This window comes from Apaloderma vittatum, unplaced genomic scaffold (genome assembly GCF_000703405.1).
Source record: "Apaloderma vittatum isolate BGI_N311 unplaced genomic scaffold, ASM70340v1 scaffold14085, whole genome shotgun sequence".
In the NCBI taxonomy this organism is placed as follows: Eukaryota; Metazoa; Chordata; class Aves; order Trogoniformes; family Trogonidae; genus Apaloderma; species Apaloderma vittatum.
In genome coordinates, this window is record NW_009718908.1 from 324 (window position 1) to 17,010 (window position 16,687).

The 16,687-nt window shown below is 53.2% G+C and overlaps 1 protein-coding gene across 1 annotated transcript in view; it reads left to right on the top strand.

Moving 5' to 3' along the window:
- FRMPD3 (FERM and PDZ domain containing 3) overlaps positions 1–16,687 on the top strand; it is a gene marked incomplete at its 5' end in the record, with an annotated part of 25,858 nt that overhangs the window by 319 nt on the left and 8,852 nt on the right. The window contains 7 exons of the mRNA XM_009870439.1: positions 238–369; positions 1,082–1,201; positions 1,341–1,477; positions 2,013–2,136; positions 2,815–2,904; positions 4,561–4,740; positions 14,702–14,846. Of these exons, the coding sequence (XP_009868741.1) occupies positions 238–369; positions 1,082–1,201; positions 1,341–1,477; positions 2,013–2,136; positions 2,815–2,904; positions 4,561–4,740; positions 14,702–14,846 (928 nt within the window). The remainder of the gene's footprint in view (positions 1–237; positions 370–1,081; positions 1,202–1,340; positions 1,478–2,012; positions 2,137–2,814; positions 2,905–4,560; positions 4,741–14,701; positions 14,847–16,687) is intronic.

The window sequence follows — 16,687 nt, forward strand, 5'->3', positions numbered from 1 at the left end:
CCCCTGCCAGGGTCCAGCTCAATCCCACGGTGTTAGCTGACCTGCTGGGGGTCTGGCTGCTGGTCACCTCTTGTAGGGATGTCACTTTGCCCAGCAGTGGTTGGGAACCAACCCATGGGACCCTCTCAGCGCCACGGCGCTTTGTCCTGCGCCGGCACAGCCCCCGGTGCTAGGGAGGAGTGGGGTCTCCATGGGGTGCCAGTGCTTCACACCCAAACCTGTCCGTGACATTTGCAGGACGTGATGGTGACGTTGCAGGACCGCCTGTCCCTAAGGCACATCGAACACTTTGCCCTGGTCCTGGAATATTCCAGCCCGGAACAAAGTCACCGGTTCCTGCTGCTCCAGGACAAGCAGCCACTGGCCCACGTAAGCCACTGGGTGTGGGTGGCATTGGAATGACCGTAGCCGGTGGCTGAGTCACAGCGAGGATCTTCTCCCACCAGCGGGGTTGTGCCGTGGGGTGGTGCAGCCTCTCCTCACCTCTGGCTTGGTTCTGCAGCCTCAGGGTTGCAAAAGGTGGTGAAAGAGGGAGACAGTCAAGGTTTTATACCCATCCCACCATGGAGAGACTGCATATAAGGAAGAATTTTTTTACAGTGAAGGTGGTGAAACACTAGAACAGGTGGAGGTGCTGGAGGCCCCATCCCTGGAGATGTTCAGGGTCAGGCTTGATGGGGCTGTGAGCAACCTGATCGAGTTAAAGATGTCCCTGCTCACTGCAGAGAGGTTGAGCTAGGTGACCTTTAAAGGTCCCTTCCATACCAAAGTGTTCTATGATTTCATGATTGGTGTTCATGAACATCCTTGGGCTGCCCAGGAGGCTGGTGCTGCACAGGACCAGGGATTAACCCATGGGGTTCATGGAAGAAGCATTAGCCTTGGTGGCATAAACCCCTGCAGCACCGGGCAGAGCTGTCACACCAAGGCAGGCTGGGCTATTCCTGGGGTGAAAGTATCAGGTGGTGCATGGAGGAGAGAAAGAAAATTCCCCCCCAGGAGAGAAGACAGGGGGTCTCCCACCCTGCAGCCAAACATACACAGCTCCTGGGTTCATTGCACCCTTCTGCTCCTGCCCCAGGTTGTGCAGAGGACACACTACCATGGCATGAAATGCCTCTTCCGTGTGAGCTTCTTCCCCAAGGACCCAGTAGAGCTGCTGCACCGGGATCCTGCAGCGTTTGAGTACCTGTACATCCAGGTAGGGGACCCTTCCCTTAGGAACTGGGAGCAGATGGTGCTTGTGACCCACAGGTCTGCCCAGGCTGGGCCCTGTGGAGTCATCCCTCGGGTGGCAGGTCCCCGTGACCGTCTGAAGACACCTCTCCTCCCTCCCGCAGAGCCGCAACGATGTGATCAGAGAGCGCTTCGGCACAGACCCCAAGCCGGAGATGCTGCTGGGGCTGGCTGCCCTCCACATCTACATCACCGTCTCGGCCACCCGCCCCAGCCAGAAGGTCTCCCTCAAGAACGTGGAGTGAGTCCTCCTCCCTCTCACCCCTCCACTGCACAGTCCCACCGCGGGGCTGTGTAAGACCCCCCTACAGTGACATCCAGCTGCACGGGGCAGCCTTGCTGGGGCTGGCCGGGGATATTTTCTACAAGCTCAGGCTCTTTTCTATGGGAATCCAGGCTGATTTTCCACCTGGCATCCAAAGCAAGGAGAAGGCACTGTTGGCTGCGTAGTCTCAGCCCACCACTGAGCCACGCAGCCCTGGCTTGGCCCTCCTGGTGGTCTTAAAATCCACACAGAGTCCATCTGTGCAGACTGGCCTTGCCCAGTGTGCATGGGCAGGGAGCGGGGAGATGGCACCTTGGGAGGACATCAAAAGAGGTTTAGGGATTTGCCCTGTATCCCTTAATCCCACCTGAAGGTGAGTGGGAACTGGGCTCAGCTGCAGAGCCTGGCACCTACTGCGTTCCCCAGCCTGGTGACAAGAGGATGCTCTGGGACATCTCTGGTTTCTGACCCTCTCTGGCTTCGTGGCTCAGGCAGGTTTCTCTCCCCACAGGAAGGAATGGGGCCTGGAGCCCTTCCTGCCCCCCTCACTCCTGCAGCTCATCAAAGAGAAGAGCCTCCGGAAATCCCTCTCGCAGCAGCTCAAAGCCCACCAGAACCAGCCTGGTGGCACCAAGGTGAGCCCAGCGCGTGCGGTCACAGCTTGGGGCTGGCGGGGTGGCAGCGTGCCCTCTGCCCCAACCATCCTGTTGTTCCCCGGCTGCTCGGGGACTCCTGTTATTGCTGCTTAAGTCTCCTTGGATGGGAGATAAACCCCGGAGTGACAGCCAGCCTGCTGCTCTCTCTCCCGAATCCAGTTCTGAAAACTGATCTGGATTTCAGGGACTGCAGCGAGGATCAGTGGGGTGAGATCAGCCGAGAGCTGACTCTCGGCGTGGCCGAAGCAGCGCCCATCAGTTAATCCTGTGTTTATCGTTATCTCTGCTTCTGGGCTTGGAAAGCTCTGGAGAAGGCTGCTGAGCCACTGCCTCAGTCCCTGGAGCTGTCAGAGCTCCCCGTGGGGGTTACACATCCCCCAGGAGGGTTATACATCTCAGGGGGAATTATACATCTGCTGGGATGGGGGGCTAATACTCTGGGCTCCTCTCTGGCTCTGCCTCTGCTCTGAGTTACTTCCCAGCATCTGACCAGGATGGCGGACGAGTGGAGACCCCCTCCATTCCCCGTGAAGTCCCCAGGCTCGTTGCCAGCACAGCCCTGTGCTCCCTGCTTGGGGAAACCCGAGCTCGCACCAGTCTGTCACGTTTCTTCCGCCTTGTGCTCGTGGTGATGGCATGTGTGATGTGTTTTGTCAGGTCTCCACGGCCCAGGCGAAGCTGCAGTACCTGAGGATCCTGAACGAGCTGCCCACCTTTGCTGGAGTCCTCTTCAACACAGTGGGACTGGTACGGTGGTTCAGGCTGCAATGGGAGGTGCTTGGCGCTGGTCCTGAGCCTGTGTTGGAAGGGAAAGGCAGGGAAGATGTGGCTCCAGTAGTCAGGCACATCTGGAAATGTCTTCAGAGCCTCTGCTGTCAAATCTTCAGGCCTGCAGCGTCAGGGTTGGCTCTGTTCTTGCTGCCCTTTTGGACAGTGAGATGACCCACTCAATGAAGTCAGAGTAGTTTCAGACACACACTTATCATAGAATCGTAGAATCATAGAATCATAGAACAGTTTCAGCTGGAAGAGACCTAGAAGATCATTGAGTCCAGCCTTTGTCCCAGCCCTATCAACCTACTAAACCATTCCCCCCAACTCAACATCCCCCTGTCTCGTAAACACCTCCAGGGACAGTGACTCAACCCCCTCCCTGGGCAGCCTGTTCCAATGGCTGACAACCCTCTCAGTACAGAAATTCTTCCTAATATCTAACCTGAACATCCCCTGGCGCAAGTTAAATCCATTTCCATTATAGCTTGGTCCTGCCCTGGCAGCACCCTGCCATCTGCCTTGGAGGAGGACCACCCTTGGCAAAGGCCACCACGTTCCCTGCTTGTCCACACAGGGAATACCCTGGCTCTCAGGAAACTGTCCCCGCCGCAGTCTGCTCCTCCCTGATCTCCATCAGAGGCATCTCTGCCTCTCACCCAAGCCACCTCACTTTCTCCTCAGCAGGAGAAAAGCCAGCAAGCCAAGCGGGAGAATGGTGGACCTGCTGCTTGGCTCACCTCTTCAGCCCTCTCACTCCACCTACCACCCAGGGGTCTCCACGTAAGCGTCACCTCTCTGCTGTCCTTCCCTTTACTCCCAGATAAGGTCTCAGCGCTTCCCTGCCTTCCCTTCCTTTGCTTCCTGGGTTCCATCACTTGCAGCCTTGGATCTGCTCGGCTTCCACCACGCCTCAGAGCTCCTCGGTCGCAGCTCAGAGGGGCTCCCTGGAGGAAATTGGTGAAGGCAGAACCAGGTGCTGTCTGGTCAGTGGGTGGCTGAGCGGTGGGAGCCTGCCTCCGACACCGCCTGGGTGTGCAGCATTGGGCCACTCACCTCTGGTCTGGGCGCCCTGCCTTTTTTTTTGTTGGTTTTTTCCCATCTCTGGTACCAAAGCAATGACTCTGAGCCAGACTAGGAGTTGAACTACATGCAAATGCTAAAAAGTATTGCTTTATCCTCTTCTGCACAGCTCCCCTTCACCTCCAGGTCTGGTTTGAAGCATCTTCCTGGGGCAGACAGAGCAAAAAAAAATCTCTGTTTTCAGTCTTTAGTCTTTCTTCTTTTCTAAAATGCATTCACTCCTTCCTCTGCTTCCTCCTCTCAGAGGCAATGTCAGACCAGGCAGATTTGTAATATGCTCTTACTTTTCTGTAGTGACACCAGCAGGCCTGAATATTTCATGGGGACAGTCAGTTCAATTCTTTATTTTTAAATAGCCTTGGCATCCTGCACACCATCCCCAACTCTGCAGAGAGGCTCAGGGAGGGTGGTTCATGGTACCGTCTTCACCTGCTGCTTTGCAAAAGCCATCCAGGACCTGGCCAAGCTGCCAACCTTGAGGCTTGGCTCCAGGGTGCATTTATTTACCCCTGTCCATCTGTCTTTTCTTCCGTGTGCTCATGCTACCAGGATGAGAAGCAGCCAGCCACCATGCTTCTGGTGGGACCCCGGCACGGCATCAGCCACGTCATCGACCTGAAGACCAACCTCACCACGGTGCTGTCGGAGTTCAGCAAGGTCAGCAAGATCCAGCTGTTCAGGGAGAACCAGGGGGTGGCCCGAGTGGAGACGAGCATCCTGGATGCCAAGGTAGGCGTGGGTGCCGTGGAGGCTTTGGTTGAGGGTATCGGCGCTCGTTTTTTAGGGGGTTCAGGACACAAACGCAGGTTGGAGCATCTGCCTGGACGTTTCTAGGAACTCAAAGGCCCCAAGGTGGTCGCAGGGTGTGCAGTCTGCAGCATCTTCCCTGACTGTCTGGCTCCTTGTGCTGCAGAGGCAAGGACTGACACCGAGGGTACACGATGCAGGTATGGTCGTGTTCTGGCCGTCACCCAAACGCTTACCCAGTGGTTTGAGCAGAGCCCCTGGGGCAGATGGGGATGTTCAGGTCTCCTTTTGGAGACAGGATAGCACCTCTGCTCAGGGCTGGAGAAGAGCAGTCCGTGGCCATACCTGGGCTGGAGGGGACTGCTGGGGTTTCATGCATTAGCAACACGTGCAGAACTTGTCGAGCCACACAAGATCATTGAATGAAGTGGAAATGATGCTCACGCTCAGAGTGCAAGAAGGGATCTCTGGGCATCCCTGGGCATGGGCATCCCTGACTCCTATAAGCCGCTTCCCAGGTGTCTTGCCAGCTGCCTCTGTTATTCCCTCTTACAGCTCACAGAGCAGTGTTAGGTGTCCTTCTGCACCCTGTGCGTTATCATCCTGCCATCCCCCGCTCATCGTTGTGTGGGGCAGTGCTGGGTCTGGTAGCTGATCCCCGTGGTCAGGCTCTGCCACCCCTCCTCACCCCGTGCAGCCTCCTGTCTCTCCTGGGTCCCAGCACACTGCTGAGAGGCGGCGATCTGACTGATAAATGCCAAGCCTCATCCTCTCCTTCCACCTTGAATTCAACAGGACAGCGTTAGAATTGAGTTTGGGCTAAATTAGGCAGGAGCGGAGGCTGTCTTGTGCCAGGACACCTGGCACAGTGGAGCTGTGACCGCCGTGGGGCACGGAGGTGCTGCGGCACGGCGGATCAGGTGCATCTGCACAAACCCTCCCCACCTTGGGCTTTAGGTCAGTTCACATTTATCCCTTTTAACCCTGAAGTCGATGAAGCTGACCTGCTTTGCTGGTTGCCTCTGTGTTTCCTCGTCTCCTGTGAGGTCTCCTCAGCCCTTTCCTTGCGCTCTCTACTTCAGCTGTAGCCTCGCAGGTGTAATCGCGGTGGATTTGTTTAGGGTTCTCCTGCTGCCTCCTCTCCTGGTGGATTTTAGCACTTCCTCCCACCAGGCTCATTAATTCCTCCAAGTCTGTTTTCCTGCTGCCGCTGCGCCTTGTCCAGTAGCTCTGCTGACCTGCGGTAACACCCTGGTAGCATCTGCCAGAGCCACACTCGTCCTCCTCCCCTCTGCTTGGGCTGTCCTTTCCAACAGCCTCAGCAGTGAAGCCCTTTTAATTGCATTCATAATTCAGTGGGTATTTGGTCGACTGTACTATCTGTAATATTCCCTCTCCTGCAACCTCCTGAGGTCAGCCATTGCCCAGGTGAAGTCCTGGTGTTCTGTTGTGCCTGTTTCTACGCTTCAAAACCCTCAAACCTCCCTCCACTGCAGTCTGGGCAGATGGAAGCCCTTCTTGCCTGGCCCCTCTGGCTGCCTGGATTGTGCAGGAGCTCCCTTACTCCTCCTTATTGCTTACAGAGCAGCTATAACCAAGGGATATCGTCTGCATCATGAGTAACCCTTCTGGTCCCTCCCAGTGTCCACGCCCCTTGGATATATATATATATTAATATTGCTAATTGCAATATTAATACATCAATAACAGGCTGGTCACGGAGATGCGCGGCATTAGCTCTGCTCCCCACGGCGCCGCTCAGCCCCGGAGCGCGTCGAGCTCGTGGTGGGGTGTCTTTGTGGCCCTGCCATCCCCTCCCTGGCATGGGAGAAGGCAGCCATCCCCCCCCAGCACAGCCCAAAGGAGCGGCAGATGTGCTGGAGGCTGTGATGACGCTGGCGTCCGTCTGCTGTAAATTAGGTGGCGGCTTCTCCACGGATCCTGCAGCGCTGCTCGTGCTCTGCGGCAATAATTAACTCCGTAACGCCGTCAGCCCTTTCCTGCTGTAGGAGTAGAATTTCTCCCGTGTCCCCTCTCTCCAGATTTCCAATTGCTGGAGAGAAAAAAGGCAGCTCACATAAAACTTCTCCCGAGCACATATGCATGCAAGGTGGCCTTATCTCTCTGAGAAATTCCCCGCAGCTGCCTACAGCCACCAATAGCCCCTCTGCCCGCCTGGAGCAGGGCGAGCATCCCATTTGTGAATCTCAGCAGGCTCCACAGCGCCCTGCCAGCGCAGAGGCTGCCGCTATAGTGTACTCATTATGCAAAGGGCTGGGTTTTAAAGCCAGAATGTCTGCTCCAAAATGAGGCATATGCTAATCCTACACAGGCCGGTGATGGATGAGGCAAGCTAAGAAAAGCAGGCAAAAAGATCATTACCTCGTGGTGCTAATCTGCTTTCTGCAATTATTCTATTGCGCTCAACGTGTCGCCGGCTGGAGCCCTGGGTTGCAAATAAATCTGTTTCCACCGCGAAGTCGTAAAATCGTTGGAGGGTTGTGCACCAAGCAGTGTCCCGACTGCACCGGGGACCTGCTCTTAAATCCGTTATCGCCCCTGGAAGCCTGTCAGAGCCCTGCGGATTGCAGAGCAGGCAGGGTGTCCACCTGGGGCCATTGCACCGTGGGAATAAAAAAATGGGGCAGTGGGGACACGAGCAAGCCAGCCTGAATCGATGGGATGGTAACCCCGTCGCGGCTGCTCACTGGGTTCCTGTGGAAACGGAGGTGATCAGTTGATGGTTAAGGGGTTTGTGCAGAAAGGCTGTTTTGAATTTCTGAGCGCTGCCCAAACGTTCTTATAATCACAGCCCAGACATACCTGCTGGGCAGAAGCTGAGGAAGATTTCCAGGTTTGAGATTTGGGTTTAGTTGGGGAGGAAAAGAAATGGTGTTTGTCTTATAAATTATTCACTGGGCAGTTAATTGGTTTGTTTTGGAGCTTTTCCATCCTGTGCTTCAGTTTCTGCATAAAACAGTACGTTTAGGATACAAACCCAGGGCTGGTGACTGTGCTTGGTTTTCTTCAGTTGTTTGCCACTGCGAGCTGCACAACCTCAGGATGGAGGAACAAAAAGCCTCCAGGCGTCTGCTGCTGGGTCAAAGAAGGATTTTTATTCCCTGCAATGTCTGAGGGAGCTGCTGGGAAGAGAGGGGCAGGTTTTGCCTCAAGAGCAATGGAGGGAGCATCCTCTCAGCATCCCAGGAAAGGATCTGACATCTCCTGCCTGGCATCCGGGCTTTTTATTAGTAACACTCTTGGCACTGGCACAAAGCAAGCCGCCAAAGCCCTCTGAATGGGAATGAAAGAGGAATGCTCAGGGGGCAGCCAGATCACCTGAGCCTGGACAAACATCTGGATTCTAACAGAGGAACTGTCCCACCCTACACTTTGTCCCCGTACCGGGCTGCGGGGCAGGAGCCCGCGGCAACTGGCCGCTCGCCAAGCGCAACTCGATCAAAGGCGTCGGGGTAATGGACTTCATGTCTCCCAGCAGGGCCTGCAGCCAGCTGGTGCTTTAGCTGAGATCAAGACTCGACAGAGGAAAACAAAGGAAAAATTAATTCAGAAAGGTCCCCGGCTGCTGCTCTGCCTAGAATCTGGCTATTGATGTCCGTGTCCCCAGGGGCCCCAGTGGTCTTCCAGCCTGCCATGGAAATAAAAAGCCCCACACATGGCCGGGGCCATGGAAGGAGCCGAGCCCTGTGGTTTGTGCCCCAGGATCTGCTGTGGGTGCCGAGGCTGGTGCCATATGTGTGTTTGCCAAATTGTAGCCTGAAAAAGGCATGGAGCCTCACCACACCGACGGGGGCAGGCGAGGCTGGCGTTATTCCCACTCATGCAAGCAGCGACTGAAGCCCATCGGATTTCTCCTACACAGAGAGCAAGACTTTGGATTAATGATGGACTAAAGGCTCTGGTTGCCTAAGCTGAGTTCATCTTTTATTTGCATGAAGCCATTATGATACAGCGTCATCTCACAGGAGACAGGAAGGGATTGAGATTTCCTTTGGCTCACAACCTGGGGTGGATGCAATTCTCCCCCTTGAAGAGCATTTCTAGCGGGATGTAAAGCAAAGCTCCAGTGCCACCCATAGCACTGCCCATGGCACCCAGGACAGGAGCCAGCCAGAAACTCAAGAGTCACAAGACGTGGAGAGGATGTTTTCAAGGCCAAGGTGTGGGCTGGACCTGCACCTTCACTGGCACACAGCAGCCCCATCAAAGTGGAGAGAAGGAGACACCTCCAAGTTTGCGGTCAATGGAGGTGCCTCTCCCTGTGATGTTTTGTGGGACCAGAAAAGAGGTGGTGGCTTCTCCCGACCCTGATGAAGGAGATGCTGCTGCAGAAATCCGCAGGTGTGCTGCTGAGAAAGGCAGGAGGCTGATCGATCGACAACTGGGAAATAATGGTCCTAATCGCAAGCAGCCTGGTTTTGATAGAGCCGAGTTAATAATGCCGAAAGGGAGGGAAGGAAAGGTCAGTGTACACGTGAAAAATTGACTGCTGTCTCGTTAGGGCCAGATGCCTGTTATTATTAAGTATAAACTTGGCAGTGCACCTCAAGTAAACCTGGGAATATAAATTATGTAAATTCCTCTCCCAACTTTCTACTGTACTACGTTAGAGTTTGTTCTACGTTTGGCCCTGTATGTTAGGAGCTGTTACGAATGTTTAGAACTTAATTACAGTGATGATAGGGTTGAATATCTGTGGCTTAGAATCAGGAGAAGGCAAACAAGGCTGATACCGTGGTGGGAGTCTGTTACAGACCACCCCATCGGGACTTGGACTTCTTTAGGAGACACAGTCCTGAAGGGCACAGGAGTCCAGGAAGGCTGGACATGCTTCAGGAAGGAAGTGTTAAGGGTGCAGGAGCTGTTACAGGAGCGCTAAAGGCCATCCCCATATGCCATAAGATGAGCCAGCAGTGAAGAAGACCAGCCTGGCTGAACAGGGAGCTTTGGCTGCAACTTCGGGAAAAAAAAGGAGGACAACGAAGCTGGTGAAGGGTCTGGAGAACAAGTCTTATGAGGAGCGGCTAAGAGGGTTGTTTAGCCTGGAGAAAGGGAGGCTGAGAGAAGACCTCATCGCTCTCCACGACAACCTGAAAGGCGGTTGTAGAGATGTCCGGATCGGTCTGTTCAGCCGAGTGAGAAGTGATAGGACAAGAGGAAATGGCCTCAAGTTGCACCAAAGATAGTGTAGACTGGGTATTAGGAAAAATTTCTTTATTGAAAGGGTTATCAGACGTTGGAGTGGGTTGCCCAGGGCAGTGGTGGCGTCTCCATCCCTGGAGGTATTTGTCGGGTAGACCTAGTGCTTAGGGATATGGTTTAGTTGAGGACTTGTCAGTGTTAGGTTAATGATTGAACTCTGTGATCTTAAAGTTCTTTTCCCATCTAGGCAGTTCTGTGATTCTGTGCAGGGAAGCAGGATAAGACCTAAAATACGTGATAAAGGGAGGAGATTAAAAGGCAATGCACATAAGCTTAAGGTTTAGAGCTCGCATAGATCGGATCATAAATTATTTTAAATAAGAGGAGTGTTAGATCTTCTAGCATAACCTTGGTCATAAAATTTCCTCCAGACATTCTTCTGTGAAACCTTTGTCTTTGTTTGAACAAGAGAATATCCTCCAAAAGGACATCGAGGTTTGATTTTAAAGGCAGAGTATAATAGAAAAAGCACTATATCCTTAATAAGGTAATGGAGAAGTCATCACTTGTATCCAGTATAGAAGTATTTTGTTTTACTTCCCACAGAGACTAGTTGCAAAGCAGGAAACTTTATGGGAAAAAAAAAAGTCTTTTTCTCGTTAAGACTTGAAAATCTAGAAAACCAGTATGAGCTGAAGATCCAAACACCAACAATTTCAGGCTGGTATTATGCATTTAGATGTAGAAAGAGCATTCTCTTTCAAAATTGCTCCTTTTCATGTTGGCATATTACGGGTCAGAGATGAACCTTCGTTTGTGCATCCCGCTGAGAATCTGATGGCTGGCATTTGTAGAACAGTAGGATTATCCCAGTAAGTTTGCGTCTCTGTGAGACCAGCTTTCATCCTAAAGGTGCTGCTGCTGCCCTGACAAAAATCCGAGGGGCATTTCTGCTCCGCCATTCTGCTCTCTGGGGCCACAGAGATCTGAAACACCAACGCTATCGCAGAGAGAATGTAGCGGTGAGGAGGAGGAAGAGGAGAGGTTGTTGGCCATCGGTGTCATCCTAGTTAATAATAGGTATTAACACTACCTCCCAATTAAGAGCAGGAACAGAGGTACTGCATTTTGTGGCCGCTTTCCAAAAACCTCAGTGCTGATGGGGCAGGGAGCAGGTCTTAGAGGAACGGCCCCGTTTTTGCTCCTGCTGCATCCTTCTGGCTGCTCACAGCAGTCTCTCCGCTCTGCCGCACCACTGGGTTTAGAAAAGAGCTTTATGCTCTTTCAAGTTGCTGCCTTTTCGTCAGTTCTGGCTGAGGTTGAGCAGCGAGTTTAAAAAAACTGCAAGGGGAGACCAGGATGATACGTGAGACCCAGCCCCTGGAGGACCAGGCCAATATGGACAGGCATGAGCCCTCACCGCTCCTTGCAGAATGCTTCCAAAGGAAAGAAAGATCCATCCTGTTTGCAGCAAGACACAGTTATGACGAAGAAACCTAAAGCACAGAGTAGTTTTTGTGTACTTGTTATCTGAAGTAGCTCCCTGCAAAGCTGCCCTGAACTTCCCATCTAAACCTTCGCAACATTAGTTGGAAATTTTTCATGTCGATGTTTGCTCAGCTTGCTAGTGCCTGGCTGTCTCCACTAACCCTCATTTGCCTTTCCCACATGGAACAGGGTGACCAGGACTGCTGATGTCTTAAAAAAAATAGTGTCTCTGTTAACTGACACCCCTGACACCTCCTCTTTGTAGCCTGACTGCCTGAGGAAACGAGGCTGCTGCCGTCACATTGCCTCTTGACCCCACACGTCACTTTGGGGGCTGCTGGCTGCTTCCAGGGAGATGTGGCAGCAGAGTGGAAATCTCGAAGGCAGCTGAGCAAAATGACCTGTGTGAGTGGAAGAGAGAGAGTTGGTCTTTTAACCCCACGTGGGAGCAGCCAGACCTCTGTGGAGAAGGCGCTGAGGCCAGGGGAGGCACGCAGCCCGACTGCAGCAGCTTTGCTCCCCTTCGCTAGTGTTTTAAACACCCGACAATCCAGCGGGAGCACGCAGAGCCCGACAGCGTCTGGGCCACGGGGAGCTCACTGGAGTGCTGCCGGCAGCACGGCTGGACAGCTTCAACCTTCCCCTGAAGCGATTTAATCCCTAATAACAACATTTGAATGCCTGACAATTAGAGAAGAACTCTCACACCGCTTGTTCGCCAGGATGGTGAGAGTAAGTTGTTTCTAAGCCCCCTTGATAAGCTGTAATGCTAATCAGTATTAAGATTCCTCTTTTTCAGAGCAGAGTGCTACAAGTAAGCCCAGCAAACCATGCACCGATTGCTGGAGGCTGGGCTGGCTCGGAGACCTGGCAGGGAGCTCGTGGCATCTCGGTGCGTTGCCTGTGTTTTATTTGCAGGCAAGAAGCACCAGTCGGGGCGATTGTGTCTCAGTCCTGTCTGTGTGTCCCTTCAGGAGGGCTCATCCAGGGGCTGCTTCTTGCCAGCAAGAACCTACAGTCCCATCTCTGGATGGGTGGGAGCATCCTGAAGCAGAGGTATCTGAGCAAAGATGGAAACAGGACTGGGATACAGAGGTCCTGGTACCCAGCTGGTGTACTGGGATCGCACCGCGGGCTGAACTGCAAGCACTGGCAAGGAGGCAGTGAAGGTCCATGACTCTGTGTCCCTCAGCTTTGGTGTCCCTGAGAGCTAGCCATGAATTTCTGCTGTGTGACTCGCATGTAGTAGAAACTACTCACCTCGTTCTCCTTCTAAAAGGGAATTCTCAAGCTGCCTTAGCCTCTTCATTTAATCTCCCAGTAGTGGGATACTCATCAGCTATTGCCTCCCTCCCCTTGGGGTTTGCTTCCGTTCTTGCTGCTAGCACTCAAACCCTCACTGCTGCGTAAAAGTGGGGGGGAAAATGCACAAATGTCTCTTTATTCAACAGACGGCTTGAAAAACCCAAGAAGGCTTAGCCCTATGTGGAAGACACTTGTTTTAAGGATGCTTCATAAGGCAGAACTGAAACATGTGGTTTCTTTTCATCACCTATGTCAAGACTGGAGCTGAGCTAAGAGGTGTCATCCCCCTTTACCCCTGTGTGCCTGCCTCCTTCGAGCTACGTGGAGAATCTCTTCTCTCTCTCTCTATCTTGATACTTTCCCTTTGATCAGTGTCATCTCAGGTTTGTTTTCTGTGATGCAGAAAGAGTCTTGTCAAGCGGGCAGGGGCAGAGCCTCTCAGCAGAGCATGTTCACTTGTCAAGTTATTTCTCTTCCATTTCAGGTTGTTTCTTCTCCTTTTTCTTCCTGCACAGTGGCCAAAGAGCGAACTTCTTTACCCTGGCCCTAGGAGGAATCAGACCATGCCAGGGGCTTGGGGATCACACGTGGCTCTGCCCAGGGCTGATGGCTTCACACCCAGGTTTATTGTCTTGTATAGTCCAGAGTGTGATGTGCTGTAAGGCCAGGTCTTCCTTTGCCAGCGTTGGCTTAGTAGCTTAAAAAATCAAGTGTGGAGCAGAGCACGGAAGTGGCCACTGGGTACCGGCAACCTCCTGTGGTTATAAAACCAGAAAACCAAAATAGCTTTGATGCTTTTCACACCACGTAGGCTTAAGCGGGTTTTAAAACAGGCTTGGTTTGCCCTGGATGTGGTAAACGAGTTCTTCTGAGGCCTGGAGAGCTGTCAGTGTGCCAAGAGACCAAGCATGGCAGGACAGGCAGCCCAAGCCAGAACAGCAGAGAAACGTAGCCCAGCTGCCTCAGGTGAGCCCTGTACCTGGGTACAGAGGTCATTTAGGCAGGGGTGCTTTGTGCAAGGGGTAGATGAGGGCTAAAGCTGCCACGCAATAACGTTATTGAATCTCAACTTTTCTTCCGTCTCACGGGTCCCCCTTGAGCAGTGCTGGGGGCTCAGACTGAGCGTGGACTGCTCCAACACGCTCTGCCGGTGCTTGTTGGTCTGCCCAGCCAGATCCCAGCAGTGCGTGGGACCTCACCCAGTACCTGAGAGTGGATCCCACCCCGACAGCTTCCCCAGGCTGTAGCTGACCTTCTCCTGGGGACAAGCCAGGAGTCTGGGAATCGCGGTGTCTGCCGCTAGATTGTGCAGCTTATATGTGGCACACAGATCGTGTCTGATTTAGGGTGTTTTTTTTTCTTCTCACTCAAGCAAAGACCTTTTTTAGCGTGCGAATAAATGCTCTCCTAAAAGAGAAGCTGCCATCTGCTCCTAAGCACAAATTTAATTTTCTAAAGGGTTAGATTTAAATAAGATCCACAGGCCAAGTGGTGACTCGGGGAGCCTGTAAGGGGTTTTTGCCCCATCTGCATCTTGCTGGCAGCAGATGTCTTAGATTCATGGAAGGCAACGTGGTATCTGCAATGAAACGGGGGGATTAGCAGCTGGAGACTCTACAAATTCCCCAAGATCTCCAGGACCTGATTGTTAAACTGGTGCTTGCAGGTAGGCTTAGAGCGTTGAGATGCAGACAAACAGCCAGGAGCTGGCTGGGTGGGGGTCCTGCTGTGCACAGCCTGTGCCCTGCGGGGCTCCACCTCTTCCATCACTCTCAGGGGAGCCAGCAAGCAGGAATTAACAGCTGCAGCGGAGCACTTTCTTGTGCACAGCTATTTCTTGCGTGGTCTGGAGCAAGTACGAGCACCCGGCTGTTTTTTCCTGTGTGGGTGCTGAAAGCTCCAGTTACCCCCGTGCAGGGCCCTGGCACTGGTTCCATGTCAGCTGAGACCCTTGGCCCTTACATCCTTTGCCTTTCTTGCCTTCCAGCCACTGGTGTTGCTGATGGAGTGGCCTGAAGCCACCAACTTCGCTTGCCTGATCGCAGGCTACTGCCGTCTCCTGGTGGACTCCAAGAAGATGATATTCTCCAGGGCCCCCAGCCAGCCACCTCCACCTCAGATTATCAAGGCAGGTACGTTTCAGCCTCTGCTTTTCTGTGTGAGGTCTTTCCCCAGTCTCCCCTCTCCTCCTCCTCCTTCTGCCCAGGGCTCTGCAGCATTAGAAAAGAGAAAGGTTTCTCTGGCATCTCTTCTCTGCTCCCATTTCCCCCTGCAGACCCCTTTTCAGTCTGAGAAGAAGGAGCGGGGAGACAAGTCGTCTGATTTAGGGTGTCAGCTCGGGCTCTAAACCCCCCCTTGCAAGTGTTTTTCTGGCGTCTCCTGGAGCAGATCCAGGAGGTGTCGTTTGAAAAGACCTGTAATGCTGCCAGCTAAACACTGGGTCCTCACAGAACAGCCCAGGGACGCAGCACACGCTGCTCGGCTGGCATGTCCCGGCTCTGGAGGCCAACCTGAGTGTATGTTCTCAGCCAGGGGCTGCATCCCTGCTGCCTTCGGACACTGCTGCCTTCATCAGTGAGGGTCTGGGCTGCACAGGTAGCTCTGTAAGTACAGCTGCTCTGCTGGCTTCTAAATCAGGAAGGAAACTTTGGTGTCCCAACATTTTTTGCTTCAGGGAGCGGCGGGTTGATCTGGGCGCAGCAGGAAACCCGAACAGCTAAAGGCATTTTCTGTCCCGCCAGACACTAATGTTCTGTTGCTTGAGGATGGATTGCGAGTTTGAGTCGCCCTCAAAATGATTGATTATCCTCAAGAGTGATTTCAAAGGAGAGCCAGCCTTGAGCTACGTGCTGTTGCTCCTTACAGGTGTTCACATCAAATATGTTTTGTTTAGGGAAATATAAAATAGAAGATTGGTGGCTGGAAATGGGCAAAAAACTAACCCAGCTGACTCTGGAAAGTTATTCCCAGCCCTCCTGAGTGACACTGCAGCTCCAGAGAGCTGTGACAAATCTTTTAGTTTAGCTGGCAAGGTGTCCAAATGGCCTCCTCGACTTGGGACTAGCTGGGGGAGATGGGAGGAGTGCCGAGAGCTAGCAGGAAAGGACTCGGTGCCTCTGAGGTCTGATGAAGGCACGTGGGCACAGACTTAGCGCACGTGGGAGGACACACTCACAAGAGGCGTCAGGAAAGCATCTGGGTTGATCTTAGGGAATCCAGGTCTTCACTTGGCAGGTGATGTTGGTGTAAGTCTACACACGTGGTTTCCTTTCGTTTCTTCACCTGCTCTTCTGCTCCGGGTGCCTCGCAGAAACACATTTAGTCACGTTTGACTGGGGGGGGAGGGTGTTTCCAAGTGGCTGTCATCAGAGTGGTCTTTCCCTGGGTCGTGTCACCGTGATACAGACTACAGCAACACGTGGGACACACAGCTGTGGGGAGTCAGGAATGCAGTAGGAAGAGGAGAGCATCTGAGAACATCCCCAAGGGCTCTCAGGGAGGCTGGTGGCACCCACAGTTACTGGTCACTTGGGATGTCTCGGCACGTGCAAGTGGTGCTTTTCCACACTCTAGCCAAGATCTTCCTCAGGGAGATTTTTGCCTTGCGGGCATGGTCCAAACCTATGCCGAAAGGGTAGATCTTGCCCTTTTCTTGATAGTCTCAAGAAACCAATGTCACTCGGTAGGGGCGGTGTAGGTAGGACAGTGATGGAGCAATAGCTCCGTTGTCTTCATACCACAGAGCTCGCCTCTCTCTGGATGGCCTGGTGTATCCTCAGGGATGCAGTGAAAACCTCTCTGACCAGTGGGGTGGAACAGTTCCACTGCAAATCCAGCACACTCAGCCCAGCCGCTCGGGCATCCTTCAAAAAGAGTGAATTTAGTGTGTATTGAGAAAATGCAGTCTGCTCACAGTTCTGGTCTATCTGCAGGCTGAGCTGTCAGGAGTGAGGCAGATCACAGGGAGCAGGAG